Consider the following 18848-nt stretch of genomic DNA (forward strand, 5'->3'; position numbering starts at 1 on the left):
ACTGGGAGGCTCTTTGCAGGAAACAGGGGCACATCTGCTCAGGGGCCCCAGAAGTCCCCACGCCAACCCCTGGGTGCCCGCGGGTTATTCTCCTCATTGTGTTCTGATCACCAAGAGCCAAAACAGCTGCCCCTGCACCGACACCCACCACCGAGTCCACTCGAGTTCCAGGAGGGGAGGGACACGGCACCACCCAGCTCCCGCTCAGGAGTGAGGCCCGGGACTGGCCTCTCGGGGATCGCATGTCTGGTGACCCCCAGCCCAGGCAGGATCAGCAGCCAGGCAGGTTCTCGGCAAGCCCGGACACCTCCGTCAGCCCAAGTCCTGTGGGGCGCTTTAAAAACCCTAAGCCTCCATTGCTCCAGAGAGAAGGGCCCACGCAGGCGTGAGGGGGAGCCACGTCTCAGGCGTCGTGGGGCCAGGGGCGACAGGCTGGCGAGCTGCCCGCTTGTCGGGTCCCCTGAACCTGGTCTCCACACTGTGGCTTCGTTGTTTTGTTTAGGATTCTGAATTCCCAGAGCATCAGCCATACCCAAGGTCAGATGTAAGTACCAAAATACGCCCTGGAGCCAAGTACGCATGAATTTTACTTCCGCCCTTTCCGGGTTATTCATCCTCCGCTCTCGTCGCCTCTCTGTCCTCATCTATATGCCAGGCTCTATGCTAGGTGCTCCCATTGTCGCGAGGACCCTTGCCTCCCCGGAGACGAAGTCAACCCCCTCCTGAGGACACAGCTGGGGCTCTGAGCACCAGTGACCCCCACAGCCACAGCCGGCTGGGCCAAGGTGCTGGCCCGGGTGCCTGCTGCTCTCAGGGTCTCAGCCTTTACAGTCATCTGCTGAGGAGACCTGTGAGGCCCCCAGGCTAAGAAGCTCACCTCCCTGGGCGCCTGTGACCCTGGTTTCCCACCTGCCACCTTCCATAGGCTTCCTGCGGGCTGCCCGTTGAGCCGCAAACAGGGCTGGAGGGTCAGGTTCCCACTTCTCTGAAAACAGTGGGAACATTCCAGACAATCAGGTGCTTTCAGATTGTCCCAGAAGCCCACAGACCTGCCTTATCCCCCTCCCACCTCCACGTCACCCCCAGGAGCCGCAGACACCCCATTCTGCCTCCAGCTGCCGAGCTTCGCCCCAGAGGGCCCCCACGTGGTCCCATGGCCCCCCTCCCACAAACCCCTGCAGACCCCCAGCTGCATGTCGCGGGCGGCCGGGCGCACCTGCCCCTCTTGGTACCCAGAACCTAGCACAGCGCCTGGCACATAGCAAGCTCTCGGTCAGTGTCGGTGGGCGAGCGTGGGTGAGTGTGGGTGAGCATGTGAGTGCAGGGGCTCGCTGTCCTCCCGGCAGCCAAATAGTCACAGGACGGTTGAGTGTGTCAGCTCGGTTGGCCCAGCGGGGTGAGCTGGAAGCCAAAGAAAACGTTACCCAAGGAACTCGAGCGACAGAGTAGGGGTGGGGGCACCAGCCGGGAGCAGGGGGAGGTTGAGCTGATGGAAGGACCACTGCACACGCCTGGAGAGCTCCTGGGAAGTGCTGGAGGGCATCGAGGGCTCAGGGCCCAGAGCAGAGCAGTGCGGAGAGCGCGGCCGGGGGCCAGCTTGGGGAGCCACGTGGATGCACCGAGTCTGCGCCCAGACCCCCGGGCTACCCCCGTCGTCCTCACGGGAGCCCCACCTGCCCATGGGGGCCACATCCAGTCCGGAATGGGGAACCCGAGGCTGCGGGCCAGTGATGGGAGGGGGGACCCCAGCGCACAGAGAAGGATGACTTGAGGGGCATGCCTTGCCCCCCACAAGCCTGCTCTGGTTCACCCACAACCCCATGTGGAGGACAGCTGACCCCACCCGTCACCCTGTCCTCAGCTTACAGGGAGGGCGGTGGGCATCCCTGTGTCCATCTGGCACTGCAGGGACAGTTCCCGCTGGGCCGCCGCCCAACGTCCCAGGACACAGCGTCCGGGACTCCTTTCATTTTACAAACACTGTTCTTCCCGCCGAGCAGGGGCCCCTCCTGCCTGCACCTTCCCTGGAGCCCAGGCCCGGGACAGGGGCTGATGTGCGGGGTCCTCAGCTGAGCCCATGACGTCCTGCACCAGGCCCTGTGGGTTGGGCTGCACCCGGGCCTCCTGGTGACCTGCCCCTCACCTGGACGCCACACCTGGCCCTACCTCATTTCCTCACAGTGACGGTGACATGAACGATCTTCTTTGCGTTCATTTTGTTTTTATCTGTGATTTGTCTGTTGTTGCAGGGTTTCTACCTTTGTTTTGTGTGTGTGTGGTCTGATGTCCAGGGATCCTTCCATCCTGTCTGCCTCAGTCATCCCATCTCTAAAATGGGAGTGATGCCCACCGTGTGATGTCATAGGTGGTCACTAGATTTAAACATCCTCCCCAAGGCTACACCCAAGAGTCCCGGGCAGGTTACATTCCCCGAGCCCCCCACCTTCCTGCCTGCTTCTGCTGGGGCTTCCAGCATCTCACAGAGCAGGGGAGGCAGTTCACCTCTTAACTATTGGACTCATAGTAGGTCACCAAGAAAAATGTGGGGACTCCATGTGGGAGCAACTCACCCACTTTGCTGTGTGGGCTTTGAAGGCAGAGTCTAAGATGAGCTTCTTTAGAGCAAAAACCCGAGATCAAAGCTCAGCCAACATTCTACTAACAGCCTCCTGCTTTCTGGTCCCTCCAGCTGTGGGTGATCAGCCATGACTTTCTGAAAATCTGGGCCATACACACATGCACTCACATGTCACACGTGTGCTGCACACATGCACACTCTCATGTGCATCCTCATGCATACACACAAGCATGCACACACATGTACATCCACAGGTATTGCTCACATGTACACGTGTGTGCTCACACACATACATGCTCATGTGCACACATGAGCATGCACACAGAGGTGCGTACTTACATGTACACACATGCACTCACACATGTATGCTCTCGTGTACACACGTGCATGCACACATGCATGCCCACAGAAGTGAGCTCATGTGTATACATATGCACACTCTGTGCACTCTCATATACATATATGTGCATGCACACACAGGCATGCCCACAGATGTGCACTCAAGTATACCCATGTGCACACTTTCATGTTTGCACTCTCATGTACACACATATGCATGCACACAAATGCACGACCACAGGTGTGCACTCACATGTACACACTCACACACGTGCACTCTCTTGTGCACCCTTCCCCTGCTCTTCATGGCCCGTGGCTCAGTGTCAACCCCTCTGTCACGGCCCAGGGACAAGAGGCGGGTGCTCCAGGAGCCCAGCGCCCACCACTCACATGGCAACAGGGAGGCTCCATCCCCGTCCACCAGCAGGCACCTCCAATCAGCACTGCCTCAGAGAGGTCACTCACATACACAGGTTCTGCCGACTCCATCTTTCTTCTCCATGCCTAGTTCACCCTGGCTGTTATTGTTGTTTAGTTGCTCAGTCGTGTCTGACTCTTTGCGACTCCATGGACTGTAACCAACCAGGCTTCTCTGTCCATGGGATTCTCCAGACAAGAATACTGGAGTAGGTTTGCCATTTCCTTCTTCAGGGGGATCTTCCCAACCCAGGGATCGAACCCAGGTCTCCTACTCGGCAGAAGATTCTTTACCACTGAGCCAGGGAAGCCCCTAGAACATTGTAGCTCTTGTAAAGATGAATATGTACATATATTTCTCAAACTTTTATAATCCTTTTACACTTCTCATCAAGATTTTCTCTTCGGAAAAAATTCCTTTGATTTCCTTACCACTGTGCAAAATAATAATTCCTTTCCTTTGTCCTAAATTTGATTTTCCCCATCTTCATAAAGCCCTCCCAAGATTTCTGAAATTGATAAATATTTAGCTTGTCCTGGCTTTATGCAACTTGACCACATCCTCCTCCACCTTTACCTTCTGAAAAACGGAGACCTTTTTTTGTTAGAATGGTTTCATAGGACAACCACGGTAGTATCTATAAAATGTATTATATATTCCTTGAACTTAATGTATCGTTACTATATCTGTGGATCTTAAAAGTGGAGGTGAGGGAGGGAGCGTTAGATTTGCTTTGGAGAACCTACCTGAATCTGGCTTCCCACACAGTTTCACACCCATTAACCCCGTGTTTGCTGATCCCTCACTTTTGAAATTAAGAAGAAAATAGCCATAGAATCTGAGACGTACCTAAGTGTCACATGGCCAGCAAGTGGCAGAATTTGACTCCAAAAGCTGTATTTTTCTCATTCACTGTAAAAAGAAGAGAATCGTGAGAGAGAAGCTGTACACACTAGAGAAAAGCAGACACACTATTTTGTGATACTTTGGTTGTTCTGGTCACTTGTGGTCACTTTCTCTGTCTGTGCAGATGTGTGTGTTCTGTGTGTGCACACGCATCTTGATTGGATCGTTCACGCCACCTGCTGATGTCCGCTCCGGAGCCTGTGTTGCGTCGGCAGCATCCCTCGTAGCTGCACGGGTGTCTGTGTTGTGAGCAGTCTGTACTTACTCGGTGTGGCCAGTATCCTGTCCTCCTGTTTCCCCTACTTTCCCCTTTTAATATGTTAGAATTCAAGGAAACGTCTTTAGACTAGAATCCTAGAATTAGACTAGAATAATTTAGACAAATATTCTGAACATTTTTATGATAAAAATTAGTGCTCTTTCCATACAAATGTCTCCCTGACACTATATGAATGAAGTAATTTCATCCATATTGTGTATCTCTCAAATTCACGAATATCTATCAGAATGGCAAATTGGAATACCTTTGCCCCTGCCACCACAGAGATTGTGAATATAGTCACAAAATTATATACATGCACAGACATAGATCTACAACAGCGTTATTTACAGTGGCAGAAAACTGCTGCTGCTGCTAAGTCGCTTCAGTCGTGTCCGACTCTATGCGACCCCATAGACGGCAGCCCACCAGGCTCCCCCGTCCCTGGGATTCTCCAGGCAAGAACACTGGAGTGGGTTGCCATTTCCTTCTCCAATGTATGAAAGAGAAAAGTGAAAGTGAAGTCGCTCAGTCGTGTCTGACTCTTAGCGACCCCATGGACTGCAGCCTACCAGGCTCCTCCATCCATGGATTTTCCAGGCAAGAGTACTGGAGTGGGGTGCCATTGCCTTCTATCTAATTAAATAAATCAGGTTATAGTCATAGAACGGAACAGCAGCTAGAACACAGACAGCTCATATTGCACTGACACGGGCAACGTTTTTAACATATTAACTTATTGTAATCTTTTTGTGTAAAACAATAGTAACAACAGTGTCCACATCCAGCAAGGTAACATTTATGTCAGCCATAACCCACTTGAAACTAGAAAGACGTGCTGATTACCAGCAGGTTAGGAATTTTACTCAAGCACATTTCCTCCTGTTCGTGTGTGCTAAGTCGCTTCAGTCATGCCCGACTCTTTGCGACCCCATGGGCTGTAGTCCGCCTGGCTCCTCTGTCCATGGGATTCTCCAGGCAAGAATACTGGAGTGGCTTGCCATGCCATCCTCCAGAGGATTTTCCTCGCCTAGAGATTGAACCCGCGTCTCCTGAGGCTCCTGCCTTGCAGGTGGCTTCTTGACTGCTGAGCCACCACTGCCCCAGGCTCCACAGAGCCGCCCCCGACCCGGCCCCATCCCAGGAGCTGCAGGGTCTCCACATGGCTGTGTTGATTCTGGCCACAGCGGATACTGAGCATGCCTCTGCCCGCTACGAGCTGTGCACCCCTGGGCAAGTTACTCACCTTCTCTGATTCCTCAAGTGTTCCATGTGGCTGGACCCAGGGTATCATGTGCACCAGCTGTGGTGACACTTGTCCGCTCCTAGCTCAGTGCCTGGCGCAGGATCAGCAGAAAACAAACACCAGCTCTTAAAGCACAACTGCTCTTCATCACAAACTGCGTCAGCCCCCAGCAGCAAAGACTTAGCCAGCCACGATTGCCCAGTGCACCTCTTCTCTCATCACTAGTAGGAGAGTGTGTCACAGGTATTCGTCTAATGGTTTGTGTGTTACTCTTACAACGATCACTAATATTTTTAAGATAAGATGTGTTTGTTTGACAGGTTAGTTTTGACATTTGTGGACTGGAGTCAAAACACCTTTTGAGACAGTAGGTACTGTTTCTTGCAAAAAAAGAAAAGGGACAGTATAGAAGCTGGGATAACATTTGACTAAACTGACCTTTGGTTGTTTAGTCATATATTTACTCAAGGTCATATATTTACTCTTCTGGGGCAGACTTTTCATACTGCAAGTTTGGGAGCAGGAAGATTGTTTGCTTTTGGAGTTTTGGTTATTTTTTAGAAACTGTGCACTACTAGAGTTCTCTCGTGAGTTAACGTTGCACCACAAATGCTTCCTTGGGCTCGGGGAGACTTCTCGGCAGACGCAGCCACCGTAAGGACTGTGTGTGGAGTGCACGCTTTCTGTTCTGTTGTGGCATTGCCCTGCCCTGGGCACAACCCGTGAGCAGATGGTGCTGTGTCGAGGCGGGTGGAGGGGTTGCCCGGGGCTGGTAAAGCTTCAGTTCTTCCGTATGTCACGTATGTGGAGGCCGTCATCACCACCGTCCTATTCAACAGCCCGTGTGTTGTGTTAGCTCTCTCTGGTTCATGCCGTACCTGCAGGATGTGACAAGAGCTTTTAAGTCCTCTCATAATGCAATCCAACACAGCTTGTTTTTCACCCAAGCTAAGCAAAGCAACTTTATTTGCATACATTTAGAAGATGGAGGCTCAGCGTTGAGTTAGGGGGTCATGCACAGTTTGATGAAACACTGTAGCAACATAATTACACCAGCACTAGTGTATTTCCCTCCCGTTGTCGTTTTCCTGGGTCAAGTGCATCTCTGCATTAATTACACAAATGCACAATTAATTATGGCAGATGAACACACACACACAAATAGTCCCTGGTCCAGGTCCCCATCTTGGTTCTAAAATAAGATGTTCTCTGTTGCGCTAGGTGGAGACAGCTACAGACTCTGACACGGAGAGCAGGGGGCTGCGGGAGTACCACTCGGTGGGCGTCCAGGTGGAAGATGAGAAACGGTAATCATCCCCGAGTCCTGGGGCCTCTGAGCGGGGCTGTGGGTTAGAAACATGATGGCAAGTGTCTGGACAGTACTGGCCATCAACGGTTCATGCCGTTCGTGGAGACAGGGTCATATATCCCCAACCCTAACTCAGTGGATATCATTCGGGTATGAATTAGCATCCTTCTGAGCCTTGTTTCTGCTAGCAGCCGGACACTCATCTTTTTCTAAAGTAACTTACCACCTGTGAAAGCAGAGGGGCTGGCAGCTCTGAACACCAGAGTCCTTTACCCAAAGGGGAAAAAGGATGAGCGTAAAGCCAGCGCAGGTTTTCCCACCTTAGGATGTTAACAGTACAACCACAGAGAGAGGGAGAGTGAAAGAAGATTGAAGAATCCTTAAGATGGTGGCGCTTCAAAAGAAGCCCTCACACTGCCCAACACAGAGAAGTCCACGACAAGAGTGTTGTTTTTGTAACGAGGATGGGGTGATTATTCTATTTTATATTTAAAATAGCATATCTTGTAAATTTCATAAACACAGAATTTTATGGGCATATCATATTGTGAGCACCAGGCACCATCTGGTTGTTGAAACCCTGGTGAGTCACTCACAGTGAGGGTTTTAGACCAACCTGCAAAGATGTGGACTGCCAGGGAACTGATGGCTTCCCCAGGACAGGAGCCTCTCAGAAACCGCATCTTCTGCCCCGGGACCTGGGCTTGCGGCCCCCTGTCCCCGCTGGTGGCTCTTTCTCAGCGCCTTTGCCTCCAGCGAAGGCAGATCCATTAGCCAGCTGCACACACAGCTGCCTGCCATCTGCGCGTCCAGTTGGTGAGGAGCCAACTTGTGTAGCTTGGCAGAGTGTAGGTATGCAGACATACATGCACGCACGCACACACAGAGACACACGTGTACACATACATGCACACATAGACACACATGCACACAGGCAAACCCAAGCATGCACACGCAGAGACACACATGCATACAGACACACACACACACACACACACACACACACACACAGTTCTCACCAGCAAAATCTGGGCTCCAGCTATAAGTTCATTCTTGCCAATCCTTTCAGTAACTGGCTATGAGGAATAAGTTACATTTAAATACGTACAATGAAAATGTTTTTTAAACACCTGCTGAAGTCAGAATTTGGATTCATTATTTTACATAAAAGATATAACTGGATGATGCTGCAGCATTCAGAGAGAGGAAGCTTATGTCCTGAAATATGATATGAATAGCCACCAGAACTCAACAAGACACAGATGTTATTACTTAAAAGAATTATGTACTTGGAAGAAGCAGTGGGGCTTCATTTTACATCCATACACACAGAAATGTGTAAGCCTGTCACGTGTTTCTGAAAGTCAGGTAACCACCGCAAGACAGTGGTTTCAGGGGTAGATTAAGCCACATTGTGGTAAACTTAAGTCTTCAGTGGGCATCACTTAGCCATTGAAGCTTTAAAGCTAAAGTTAGAGTTTCATTCTTTACAAAGTCAAATAAGGCTCTCACACAGATGAAACACCAGTGTGCTGATAACAAAGATGAAAACGCTCGTCTCTGCCATGAGGCTGGGGTGCGGCCTAGCATGCTCTGGATGTGTAAGCTGGGCTCTGCGGCTCAGGGTCATCTCCAGCAAGCTCCTGTCTGTCTCCCCTGCCCCCGCCCCCCGCAGACACGGACGCTTCAAGCGCTCCAACAGCGTGACAGCCGGGGTGCAGGCGGACCTGGAGCTGGAGGGCTTCCCAGGACACGTCACCACGGAGGACAAGGGCCTGCAGTTCGGGTCCTCCTTCCAGAGGCACTCGGAGCCCAGCACCCCCACGCAGTACGGGGCGGTGCGCACCGTCCGGACCCAGGGGCTCTTCAGTTACCGGGAGGACTATCGGACCCCCGTGGACACTGCCAACCTGCCCCCTCCCGACCCCTGGCTGGAGCCGTCCCTGGACGCAGTGGACGGCGGGCGCGTGTCTCCGTGCCACAGGGACGGCGCGTGGTTCCTGAAGCTGCTGCACACAGAGACGAAGCGGATGGAAGGCTGGTGCAAGGAGATGGAAAGGGAAGCCGAGGAGAACGACCTCGTGGAGGAAGGTAAGAGGCAGGTGTCTGCTGAGGCCTGAACACACTCGCCAGGTTTCCATAAATGAAATGAGCACATGGCGAATGAAATCCATGAGGACAATCCCTTTGATCCCTGAGTAAATTAAAGTGCATGGGCTCCCAGCATACCCCACCCAAGCTAAGATGCTAGCGAACAAACAGAAAAGCAGTGGCTGAAATATTGACGGGCATCCTTCTGTTCCGTGCTGTGTGCTGGATAGCAGGATGGCTCCGGCCTGCAGGGGTCTTGGGACTGCAGATTATCTCAGGCTCCACGTGCTGGATTTTGGCAATGACAATGGGCAACAGTTCAACCATTTTCTAGACTCATGACCATCCTGTGTTAAAAGAAATTGCTTTGGCTTTGTATCAGAGAAAAGCTGGAGATGGTAAGTGACTAACCCCCTAGCTAGTGATGGAGTGTCTTCTGCTGTTCAGAAAACGCCATGCCCCATCCCTGGCCATTTGCTTCACTGTGATTCTCTGAAACCGTCACCCTCATTTGTGGTCCAGAGAGGATCCCTGAGCAATAAAATACACACTTGGTTTGTGCCTTAGACCCTGGAAATTAAGAGGTGACATTAAAAGTCCCCAGCGCTGAAGCCTTCTCATGATAAGTTATGATTTTCTTGTCACTGGGGGTGGTCAGGAAAATCCTGGAAGTAATGCCGTGAACATCCCGTGTATGATTGATTTGATGATCTGCATTGACCCAGATCAACAGTAAGATCCTGTCACCTAGGTTGTCGTTGTCTTATTATCAGCATCTGGAGAACATGTTTCTCCGTCAGCCGGGCAGAGGAAGGGGGGTTTCTGCTGTCCGTCAGCTGCATTTCTCTACACAAGTTTTTTTCACCTTTTTTGCACTTTGGGATCTTCTCCTGGACTCTGTGTCCTGTAAAGCCCCAGCAGGCATTTGCTGAGTACATGCTAGGAGCCGTCCCAGAGACTGCAGGTGGAGACACCGATGAGCGTGCAGCACAGACACTGCAGGGACCTCAGAGTGGGTTAGACCAGGACAGAGGCGTTTATAGTGAGTGAGGAACATGCCTGTGGTAAGAGCAATGCAGACGCAGTGCTATAGACACCCCGAAGTCCGGCAAATGCTGCCAGCAGTCTGAGAAGTCTTCCTGGTGGCGGCGGCATCTGGGCGGACCTTGAGGGCAGGTAGACCAGTCAGGCAGGCGGGCCAATGTGAGGGCAAGAGCAGGGGCAGAGAGCCAGGCCAGAGACCCTCCAGGAAGGCCCTCCCTCAGACATGGATTCTGCCCCTGCCATGGGGAGCTTGGTCCCGACCTCCCGGAGCCCCTGGCTCTGTCGTCTCTGGGGACATGCATGTGGGCACACGCCCTTCTCAAGGGTGGGGATGGCTTTGCATTTTCCTGGAGCTCTGCCCCGTCTTAGGCTCCTGGGCGATCACACTTGACACACTGACTGTCCGCTGGCAGTGCCCAGCCATGCTGACCATCCACAGACGGTGCCCGGATGCGCTGACCATCCTCCAGCGGTGCCCGGATGCACTGAGCGTCTGCTGGCAGTGCCCAGCAGAAGCCTCGGCGGTGGGAGTCTGAAGGGGGGCAGTCTTCACACACAGGGTGCTTCCACCCCTACTCACCCCTCTGCACAGCACAGCATGTAAAACCCCGTGTACCCTGACACCGCCCTCCGCCAGGCGGGGGGGCCCCTCCCACAGACACCAGCTCAGTCACCAGAACTCTGCAGGGTTTTCCCACCACTGTTTCATAACTATGTGAAATCACATCTCTAGGAGCCTCAGATGCAAAGAGCAGCGAACAGGTCTACCCGAGCCTTTCTGTGATTTTTCTCAATTTCTTAATTACCGAGCTCTATTTTTTGTGGCAAAGGTGAGAGAACACTTAATTTGAATCTCAACTGCATGCTCCACACATTAACCAAGCACCATATTGGTCACGTTTAAGTGATTCCCTAGTAATGTTTAAAGGTACGGTAACTTTCCATTCCACTCCTCACTTTAAGCACAGGTACACGTTTCTTGGTTACCGTCCTTTTAAAGAGTGAAGATTAAATTAAATGGCTGTTGAACCAAAACCCTGAGCTCCGAATTTTGAAATTTCCATTATGTGAGATAACTTTTCTCCCAAGCTATTATTTTATAACCACAGCTCACTGAATTGATCGAACAAATCAGATTCACTCAGCTGTCTACGGTTAATAAAAACATCATGCTGCTGCTGCTGCTGCTAAGTCACTTCAGTCGTGTCCGACTCTGTGCGACCCCATAGACAGCAGCCCACCAGGCTCCCCCGTCCCTGGGATTCTCCAGGCAAGAATACTGGAGTGGGTTGCCATTTCCTTTTCCAATGTAGGAAAGTGAAAAGTGAAAGTGAAGACACTCAGTCGTATCTGACTCTTAGCGACCCCATGGACTGCAGCCTACCAGGCTCCTCCGTCCATGGGATTTTCCAGGCAAGAGTACTGGAGTGGGGTGCCATTGCCTTCTCCAAAAACATCATGAGAACCATTAAATACTGGTATAAGTTAAGTCATGTTAAAGCAGCTTAATACATAAACAGATACTCTGCAGGGATTGTAAACCACCACTACACGAGTGGTTTGCGGTTTTATGCCACTTAACCAAATGGGTAAGTGGCATAAAGTAAAAAAAATAAAAATAAAAAAGGTATGTTTTCTGAAATGGAAGTTTCCAGAGCCACAAAGATCTTACTCAGCAGGTTTGTAAAAAGATGGATGGCCTGGGGAACTGAGCGATGGGTCTTTGGAGAGGTGCTGGGCTGCTCTGTTGCCCCCAAACAACTCTGCCCCAGAGCTGCTGATCTGAAGACCCCCCGGCCAGACACACAGCACCAGGAGACATCATTATCTGGGGGTCCCCCATCCTCAGTCGAACACGTCATTGCCAGAGCTGGGGTTCGATGCTCGCGGGCGGGTCTCCCAGACCTCCTTCCCTGGAGGTGCCACGCTCTCTGGGTGTGGAGGTGTCCGGCTCAGGCAGAGTGCCGTTGGCAGTAATCACAGTGACCCGGGGGACTCGGGGACCAAGGCGGATGAGGAGGACGGGCCACAGGGAGACTGCCCTGAGCCTGCAGTTTGCCCGGAAGTCCACACACTGAAGGCCAGAATCGGGGACGGCTCTGAGCACCGCCGCTTCCGCCGGGGACCCCGCCCAGTCACCCCGCAAGCCCAAGGCTGCCACCTCTGACAGCTGAGGGTGTGGTCAGCGCATGGGCCACCCCAGCCACCAGCGCCGCGGCAAACCGAGCCTGAGAGGAAGCATGTGCTCGAGAAACAGGAAGGTGACAGAGCCTGAGGCTTCACCGGGGGTTTGTGAACGCACGCGTCCCCACGCCTGGGTCAGGAGGGAATCCAAAATCCGCCTGGTCATGGATCTCCAAGTGACCACCTCAAACTGTGTGCAAATTCTAGAAAACCCCACCTCGAATTTCAAAAGAATAGTGTCAGTGTTGCCCTGGCACTTCATAGTAAATTTAGGTGGAGTTGGAAATTGTAGAACAGGCGTGAAAAATAAATTAAAGGAGCAAGTCAGTTAATCAAATTTCTCTGTACATCTCAAAGGCCTGGGTTGTCTCAGGTTCTTTGTAAATTTCCATTCTGATGAGCATGAGCCCTTATCTGTAGCTCTTGAAAGAAAGTGGCTAAACTATGACAGAATTAGAGAAGGATAGTAGAAAAGAATAAATTGAATTTTCGCCTCAAATTCTTTGCAATTGTGGGAAGCTTTTATTTACATTATAGGTATCAGATAGAGCCATCCACATTGATGAGCACAAATCGCCTGCCATTAGTCATCAGGCCATTAGCTACACTCTGACATTCCTTACCTCTCTCAAGCAATAATCAGTGTATACCCTTTATAATAAGTCTCCACCCAGACATCACCCCCATCCACGTTGTGCTGAAGTTTATTAACTGAAGTATTGTATATTAATACTTCCATTGAGGTGCATTTTAAGAAGGATGTGAAAAATGGGGACTAAAAGTCCAGCGTCACAGACGCTGAGGACGTCACACCTCACAGACGACCCCACTGTTGAGTTCCTCGTGCTGTTCATCTTTCCTATGAACCTGTGGAGTAAGATGTGTGTGACTCTGGAAACTTTTATTTCAGAAAGCACACTGTTTTGGGGAGTTTCTTTTTGTTTGTTTTACTTTGTGCCACTTACAGTGCCATTTGGTTTAACTGATTGACTTTTTAATTACCACTTCAGGAAGCATAGCGTCAGTGAAAAAAAAAAAATGCATTTATATGTGAGTCACTTCTATATATTCCTACAGTGACCATTTGGTTAAAACAAGTCTCTTTAAAGGTTTTCGTCAGTCCTGCAAGTTACAAGGGTTTACAAGTGGAAATCAAACATGTTCAGTTTGGGGACCGAAGTGTGAACCAGGTGGGAAGTATTTTCAGCCCTTCCAGGCTGTGCTCCAGCCCCTCTGCCTTCCTGCCCTGTGTCCCCTCCACTGCCCAGAGATGGGGGAGGTGAGCAGGCCAGGGGGTCAGGGGCCAAGGCCCCCTGCAGCCGGCGTCAGGACGCTGACAAGACCGCTTTCTGTTTTGTTTAAGTCTGAAAGGATGTCGCGGTATTATCTAGTGAACTCACTGGTATTAAAAGTTACAGTTTTAACTCTTCACATTTTAGAAGCAACTGAGAATTGGGTGATATTAGACTCTGGTACTCTTGCCTGGAAAATCCCATGGATGGAGGAGTCTGGAAGGCTGCAATCCATGGGGTCGCTGAGGGTCAGACACGACTTTGCGACTTCACTTTCACTTTTCACTTTAATGCAGGAAATGGCAACCCACTCCAGTGTTCTCGCCTGGAGAATCCCAGGGACGGGGGAGCCGGGTGGGCTGCCGTCTATGGGGTCGCACAGAGTCGGACATGACTGAAGTGACTTAGCAGCAGCAGCAGCAGGGAAGTATTGGTTTCTTAGGAAGGGCTGTGGCTCTGTGGTTGTGCAGGGTGCTTGGTGAGCGAGGTGCTGACTACAGCTCATCTCCAAGAGGATCAGAAAGACACACACACATAGATGGTGATTCCAAGTGATGGAGCAGAGGTGCTGATGGTACTTTGTTTCAAGTTCTCTGTGTGTGCAAGTCATCACAATCAAGCTTTGGGGAACAGCAATCCGGACAAGTCAGAAAATGCAGGCAAACTCAGGAGCATTTCAGGCCGTTAACCCGCTCCCCGACCCCAGGAGAACACCACGCGATGAACACGCTGTCCGGGGCCAGGTGCTCACCCTGTAAGCACTGTGGTGCCCTGGGCCTTCTGTTCCATGGCTGCTTTCTGTCCCAGTAGGACGCATCCTCGGCACCCCTCACAGACACGTTTGATTTCGAGGACTCCGGTTCCAGTTCATGGCGCTTGGCCGCCTGTGCACCGAGGCCCCCGCTGTGTCCGTGAGCCCCACCCCCTGGGGGAGGCCAGGAACTGGGGTCTCAGTGGCTTGTGGCCCAGGAGTCAGAGTCCTTGTGGCCGGTTTCTAGCTTGCCCTGAATGAGTCTCAACTCATTATTTTGGAGGCTGCCTATCAAAATTAGCAGTGTTTAGGGAAACTGGGGAGAAAGCTAGAGAAACTGAGTTTACCTCTCTGGACGTGGGCTACACCCCTGTGGAAATGCCAGGTCTCGGGCCCCACGCCTCACCCCCTGAATCTGCCCATAGCCAGACCCCTGCCAAGGGACCCACGTGCTGAAGAGCCCTCTGGGCTCTTCTCCAGACTGAGCCACAAGTCAACAGTCCACAAGTACTGAAACACCCTGTTGGAGGTGACAGTTCAGTGTCCGCTTCATGCCAGACGAGCTCCAGGCTAAGACCTTTGCCTCAGAAGGCTCCCCTCTTCCCCGGGCTGGAGACAAGCTGGACCCACGTGTGACGTCAGGGGCTCTGTGTAGCTGGTTGTTATCTGTGCTGTGCAGGTCTTGAAGGGGACTCAAGAGAGGACACATTTGCTCTCAGAGGGGAGTAGCTGGGGGTGGGCGCTTAGACCGAACCCCAGAGACAAGGGCCCAGACACAGAGGCCAGAAGCGTTGGCCTCCAGATTCCTAAGTGCCTCTGAGAATCATGGGAGTTCAGGTCTCCCAAAGCTGTTATTTCTGAAATGATGATGTTCACACAGGCCAGGATTGGGGCAGAATGATAGGATGTGAGGAGGCACTTGCAGGAAGTGGGCGGGGGGTTTACCAAAATTTTCATGCCGGAAATCTTTCTTTTGCCCAGTTCGAATCCCTAAGTCATCACAACTATCCAGTAAGTGGTTAAATCCTTTCCACTGACAAAGCTGTATGACTTACTTTTTTAAAGCACCCTTTGATTAATTACTTTTAAAAAGTAAGTAATACAGCTTTGTCAGTGGAAAGGATTTAACCACTTACTGGATAGTTGTGATGACTTAGGGATTCAAACTGGGCAAAAGAAAGATTTCCAGCATATTAATTATGGACTTCCCTGGTGGCTCAGACAGTAAAGCGTCTGTGTACAATGCGGGAGACCTGGGTTCAATCCCTGGGTCGGAAGATTCCCTGGAGAAGGAAATGGCAACCGACTACAGTACTCTTGCCTGGAAAATCCCATGGACAGAGGAGCTTGGTGCAGGCTACTGTCCACGGGGTAGCAAAGAGTCGGGCAGGACTGAGCGACTTCACTTTCACTTTCACTTTGATTAATTAAGATCTTACAACTTGAGATCATTTGTAGATTAAACTGACCCTCACTGCTCCTGACAGCCCTGGTGAGCTGGCCCCCAGGTGCCTGAGGCAGGATGTCCTCATGCACCCTTCCTGATGTGAGGGGCCAGGGTCCCTGCCACCCAACTGACCCCTGGAGGGCTGGGTGGGCTAGAGGACCTTTCAAAGGTAAATTTCCCCCCACACTGAGGTGTCCCGATAGTCGGTATTTGGTCATCTTTGAATTTCTTTCATGGATCAGGATGGACCAGATGGAAAGAGGGCTCAATGGTGGCCATTCCACACAGTAAGCTCAAAGTTTTCACCTCCAGTGACCGAGGATAATGGCGTCCGAGGTGACTCAGTGGTAAAGAACCCACCTGCCAATGCAGGAGACAAGGGTTCAATCCCTGAGTAGGGAAGATCCCCTGGAGGACAGCATGGCGATCCCCTCCAGTGTTCTTGCCTGGAGAATCCCACAGACAGAGGCACCTGGGGGGCACAGTCCATGGGGCCGAAGTCAGACACGACCTCAAGCATGCAAGGACGTGGAGCCGCAGCGGGAAGGCCGCCTAGCGTGGCACCCCTCTCCTGGCCCCCGCCGACCCACCCATAACCCTGTGTGTGTCCACAGTCCTTGGAAAGATCCGGAGCGCCGTGGGGAGCGCCCAGCTGCTGATGTCCCAGAAGTTCCAGCAGTTTTACTGGCTCTGCCAGCAGAACATGGTGAGTGCCCCCTCAAGACCCTTGGGCACAGGTCAGCAGGCCAGGTGACCGCTCTCTCCACCCTCACCTCTGCCCTGTCTGCTGTGAAGGACCGCTCCGGGACCGTGGCCTGGTGAAGCACCGGGACGCGCACAGCTCTGGGGGCCAAAGCAGAGAGGCCTCAGCTGTGGGCAAGGGAGGAGCGTGGTGGGCAGAGGGCGGCGGGCACCCATCCGCGAGAGTGTCCTTGGCCACCGGCCTGCCCCTGGGGACCCCGGGCAGGGGGACAGGTGTGCATCGTGTCATGGGGATGTCACAGTGAAGGCAGCACCACGAGGTGTCTCCAGTAGAAACACGTGAGCAACCACACTGAGAGAAACCGGCAGGGGGTTCCAGGAGCAGTCCCGGCTTTGTGTTACAGTCAGGAGTGAACTGAAATACCATGGACCAAGTTAGGAAATACAGTTGGCACTAAACTTGGTTCTGATCTTCCTGAAAATCAAAAGGAGTATATATATTCATTATATAGGAGAAGGCAATGGCAACCCACTCCAGTACTCTTGCCTGGAAAATCCCATGGACAGAGAAGCCTGGTAGGCTGCAGTCCATGGGGTCCCAGAGTCAGACACGACTGAAGCGACTTAGCAGTAGCAGCAGCAACATACACATATATATATTCTAACATGAATACTTACATATATAAATATTCAGTTCAGTTCAGTTTAGTTGCTCAGTCGTGTCAACTCTTTGCGACCCCATGAATCGCAGCACGCCAGGCCTCCCTGTCCATCACCAACTCCCAGAGTTCACTCAGACTCACATCCATCCAGTCAGTGATGCCATCCAGCCATCTCATCCTCTGCTGTCCCCTTCTCCTCCTGCTCCAATCCCTCCCAGCATCAGGGTCTTTTCCAATGAGTCAGCTCTTCACATGAGGTGGCCAAAGTATCAGAGTTTCAGCCTCAGCATCATTCCTTCCAATGAACACCCAGGACTGATCTCCTTAGGATGGACTGGTTGGATCTCCTTGCAGTCCAAGGGACTCTCAAGAGTCTTCAACCCCACATTTCAAAAGCATCAATTCTTCGGCACTCAGCTTTCTTCACATTCCAACTTTCACATCCATACATGACCACTGGAAAAACCATAGCCTTAACTAGACAGACCTTTGTTGGCAAAGTAATGTCTCTGCTTTTGAATATGCTATCTAGGTTGGTCGTAACTTTCCTTCCAAGGAGTAAGCGTCTTTTAATTTCATGGCTGCAATCACCATCTGCAGTGATTTTGGAGCCCCAAAAAATAAAGTCTGACTCTGTTTCCACTGTTTCCCATCTATTTCCCATGAAGTGATGAGACCAGCTGCCATGATCTTCGTTTTCTGAATGTTGAGCTTTAAGCCAACTTTTTCACTCTCCTCTTTCACTTTCATCAGAGGCTTTTTAGTTCCTCTTCACTTTCTACCATAAGGGTGGTGTCATCTGCATATCTGAGATTATTGATATTTCTGCCGGCAATCTTGATTCCAGCTTGTGCTTCTTCTAGCCCAGCATTTCTCATGATGTACTCTGCGTATAAGTTAAATAAGCAGGGTGACAATATGCAGCCTTGACGTTTTCCTTTTCCTATTTGCAACCAGTCTGTTGTTCCATGTCCAGTTCTAACTGTTGCTTCCTGACCTGCATATAGGTTTCTTAAGAGGCAGGTCAGGTGGTCTGGTATTCCCATCTCTTTCAGAATTTTCCACAGTTTATTGTGATCCACACAGTCAAAGGCTTTGGCATAGTCAATAAAGCAGAAATAGATGTTTTTCTGGAACTCTCTTGCTTTTTCCATGATCCAGCAGATGTTGGCAATTTGATCTCTGGTTCCTCTGCCTTTTCTAAAACCAGCTTGAACATCTGGAAGTTCACATTTCACGTATTGCTAAAGCCTGGCTTGGAGAATTTTGAGCATGACTTTACTAGCATGTGAGATGAGTGCAATTGTGCGGTAGTTTGAGCACTCTTTGGCATTGCCTTTCTTAGGGATTGGAATGAAAACTGACCTTTTCCAGTCCTGTGGCCACTCCTGAGTTTTCCAAATTTGCTGGCATATTGAATGCAGCACTTTCACAGCATCATCTTTCAGGATTTGGAATAGTTCAACTGGAATATCATCACCTCCACTAGCTTTGTTCATAGTCATGCTTTCTTAAAGCCCACTTCACATTCCAGGATGTCTGGCTCTTGGTGAGTGATCACACCATCGTGATTATCTGAGTCGTGAAGATCTTTTTTGTATAGTTCTTCTGTGTATTCTT

At 51.2% G+C, this 18848-nt stretch overlaps 1 protein-coding gene across 1 annotated transcript in view; it reads left to right on the forward strand.

The window, feature by feature from the left end:
- Positions 1–18848, forward strand: part of DLGAP2 (DLG associated protein 2) — a 603057-nt gene that overhangs the window by 573723 nt on the left and 10486 nt on the right. Inside the window, 4 exon segments of the mRNA XM_024986325.2 lie at positions 503–544; positions 6968–7053; positions 8731–9146; positions 16479–16570. Of these exon segments, the coding sequence (XP_024842093.1) occupies positions 503–544; positions 6968–7053; positions 8731–9146; positions 16479–16570 (636 nt within the window).

This window comes from Bos taurus, chromosome 27 (genome assembly GCF_002263795.3).
Source record: "Bos taurus isolate L1 Dominette 01449 registration number 42190680 breed Hereford chromosome 27, ARS-UCD2.0, whole genome shotgun sequence".
In the NCBI taxonomy this organism is placed as follows: Eukaryota; Metazoa; Chordata; class Mammalia; order Artiodactyla; family Bovidae; genus Bos; species Bos taurus.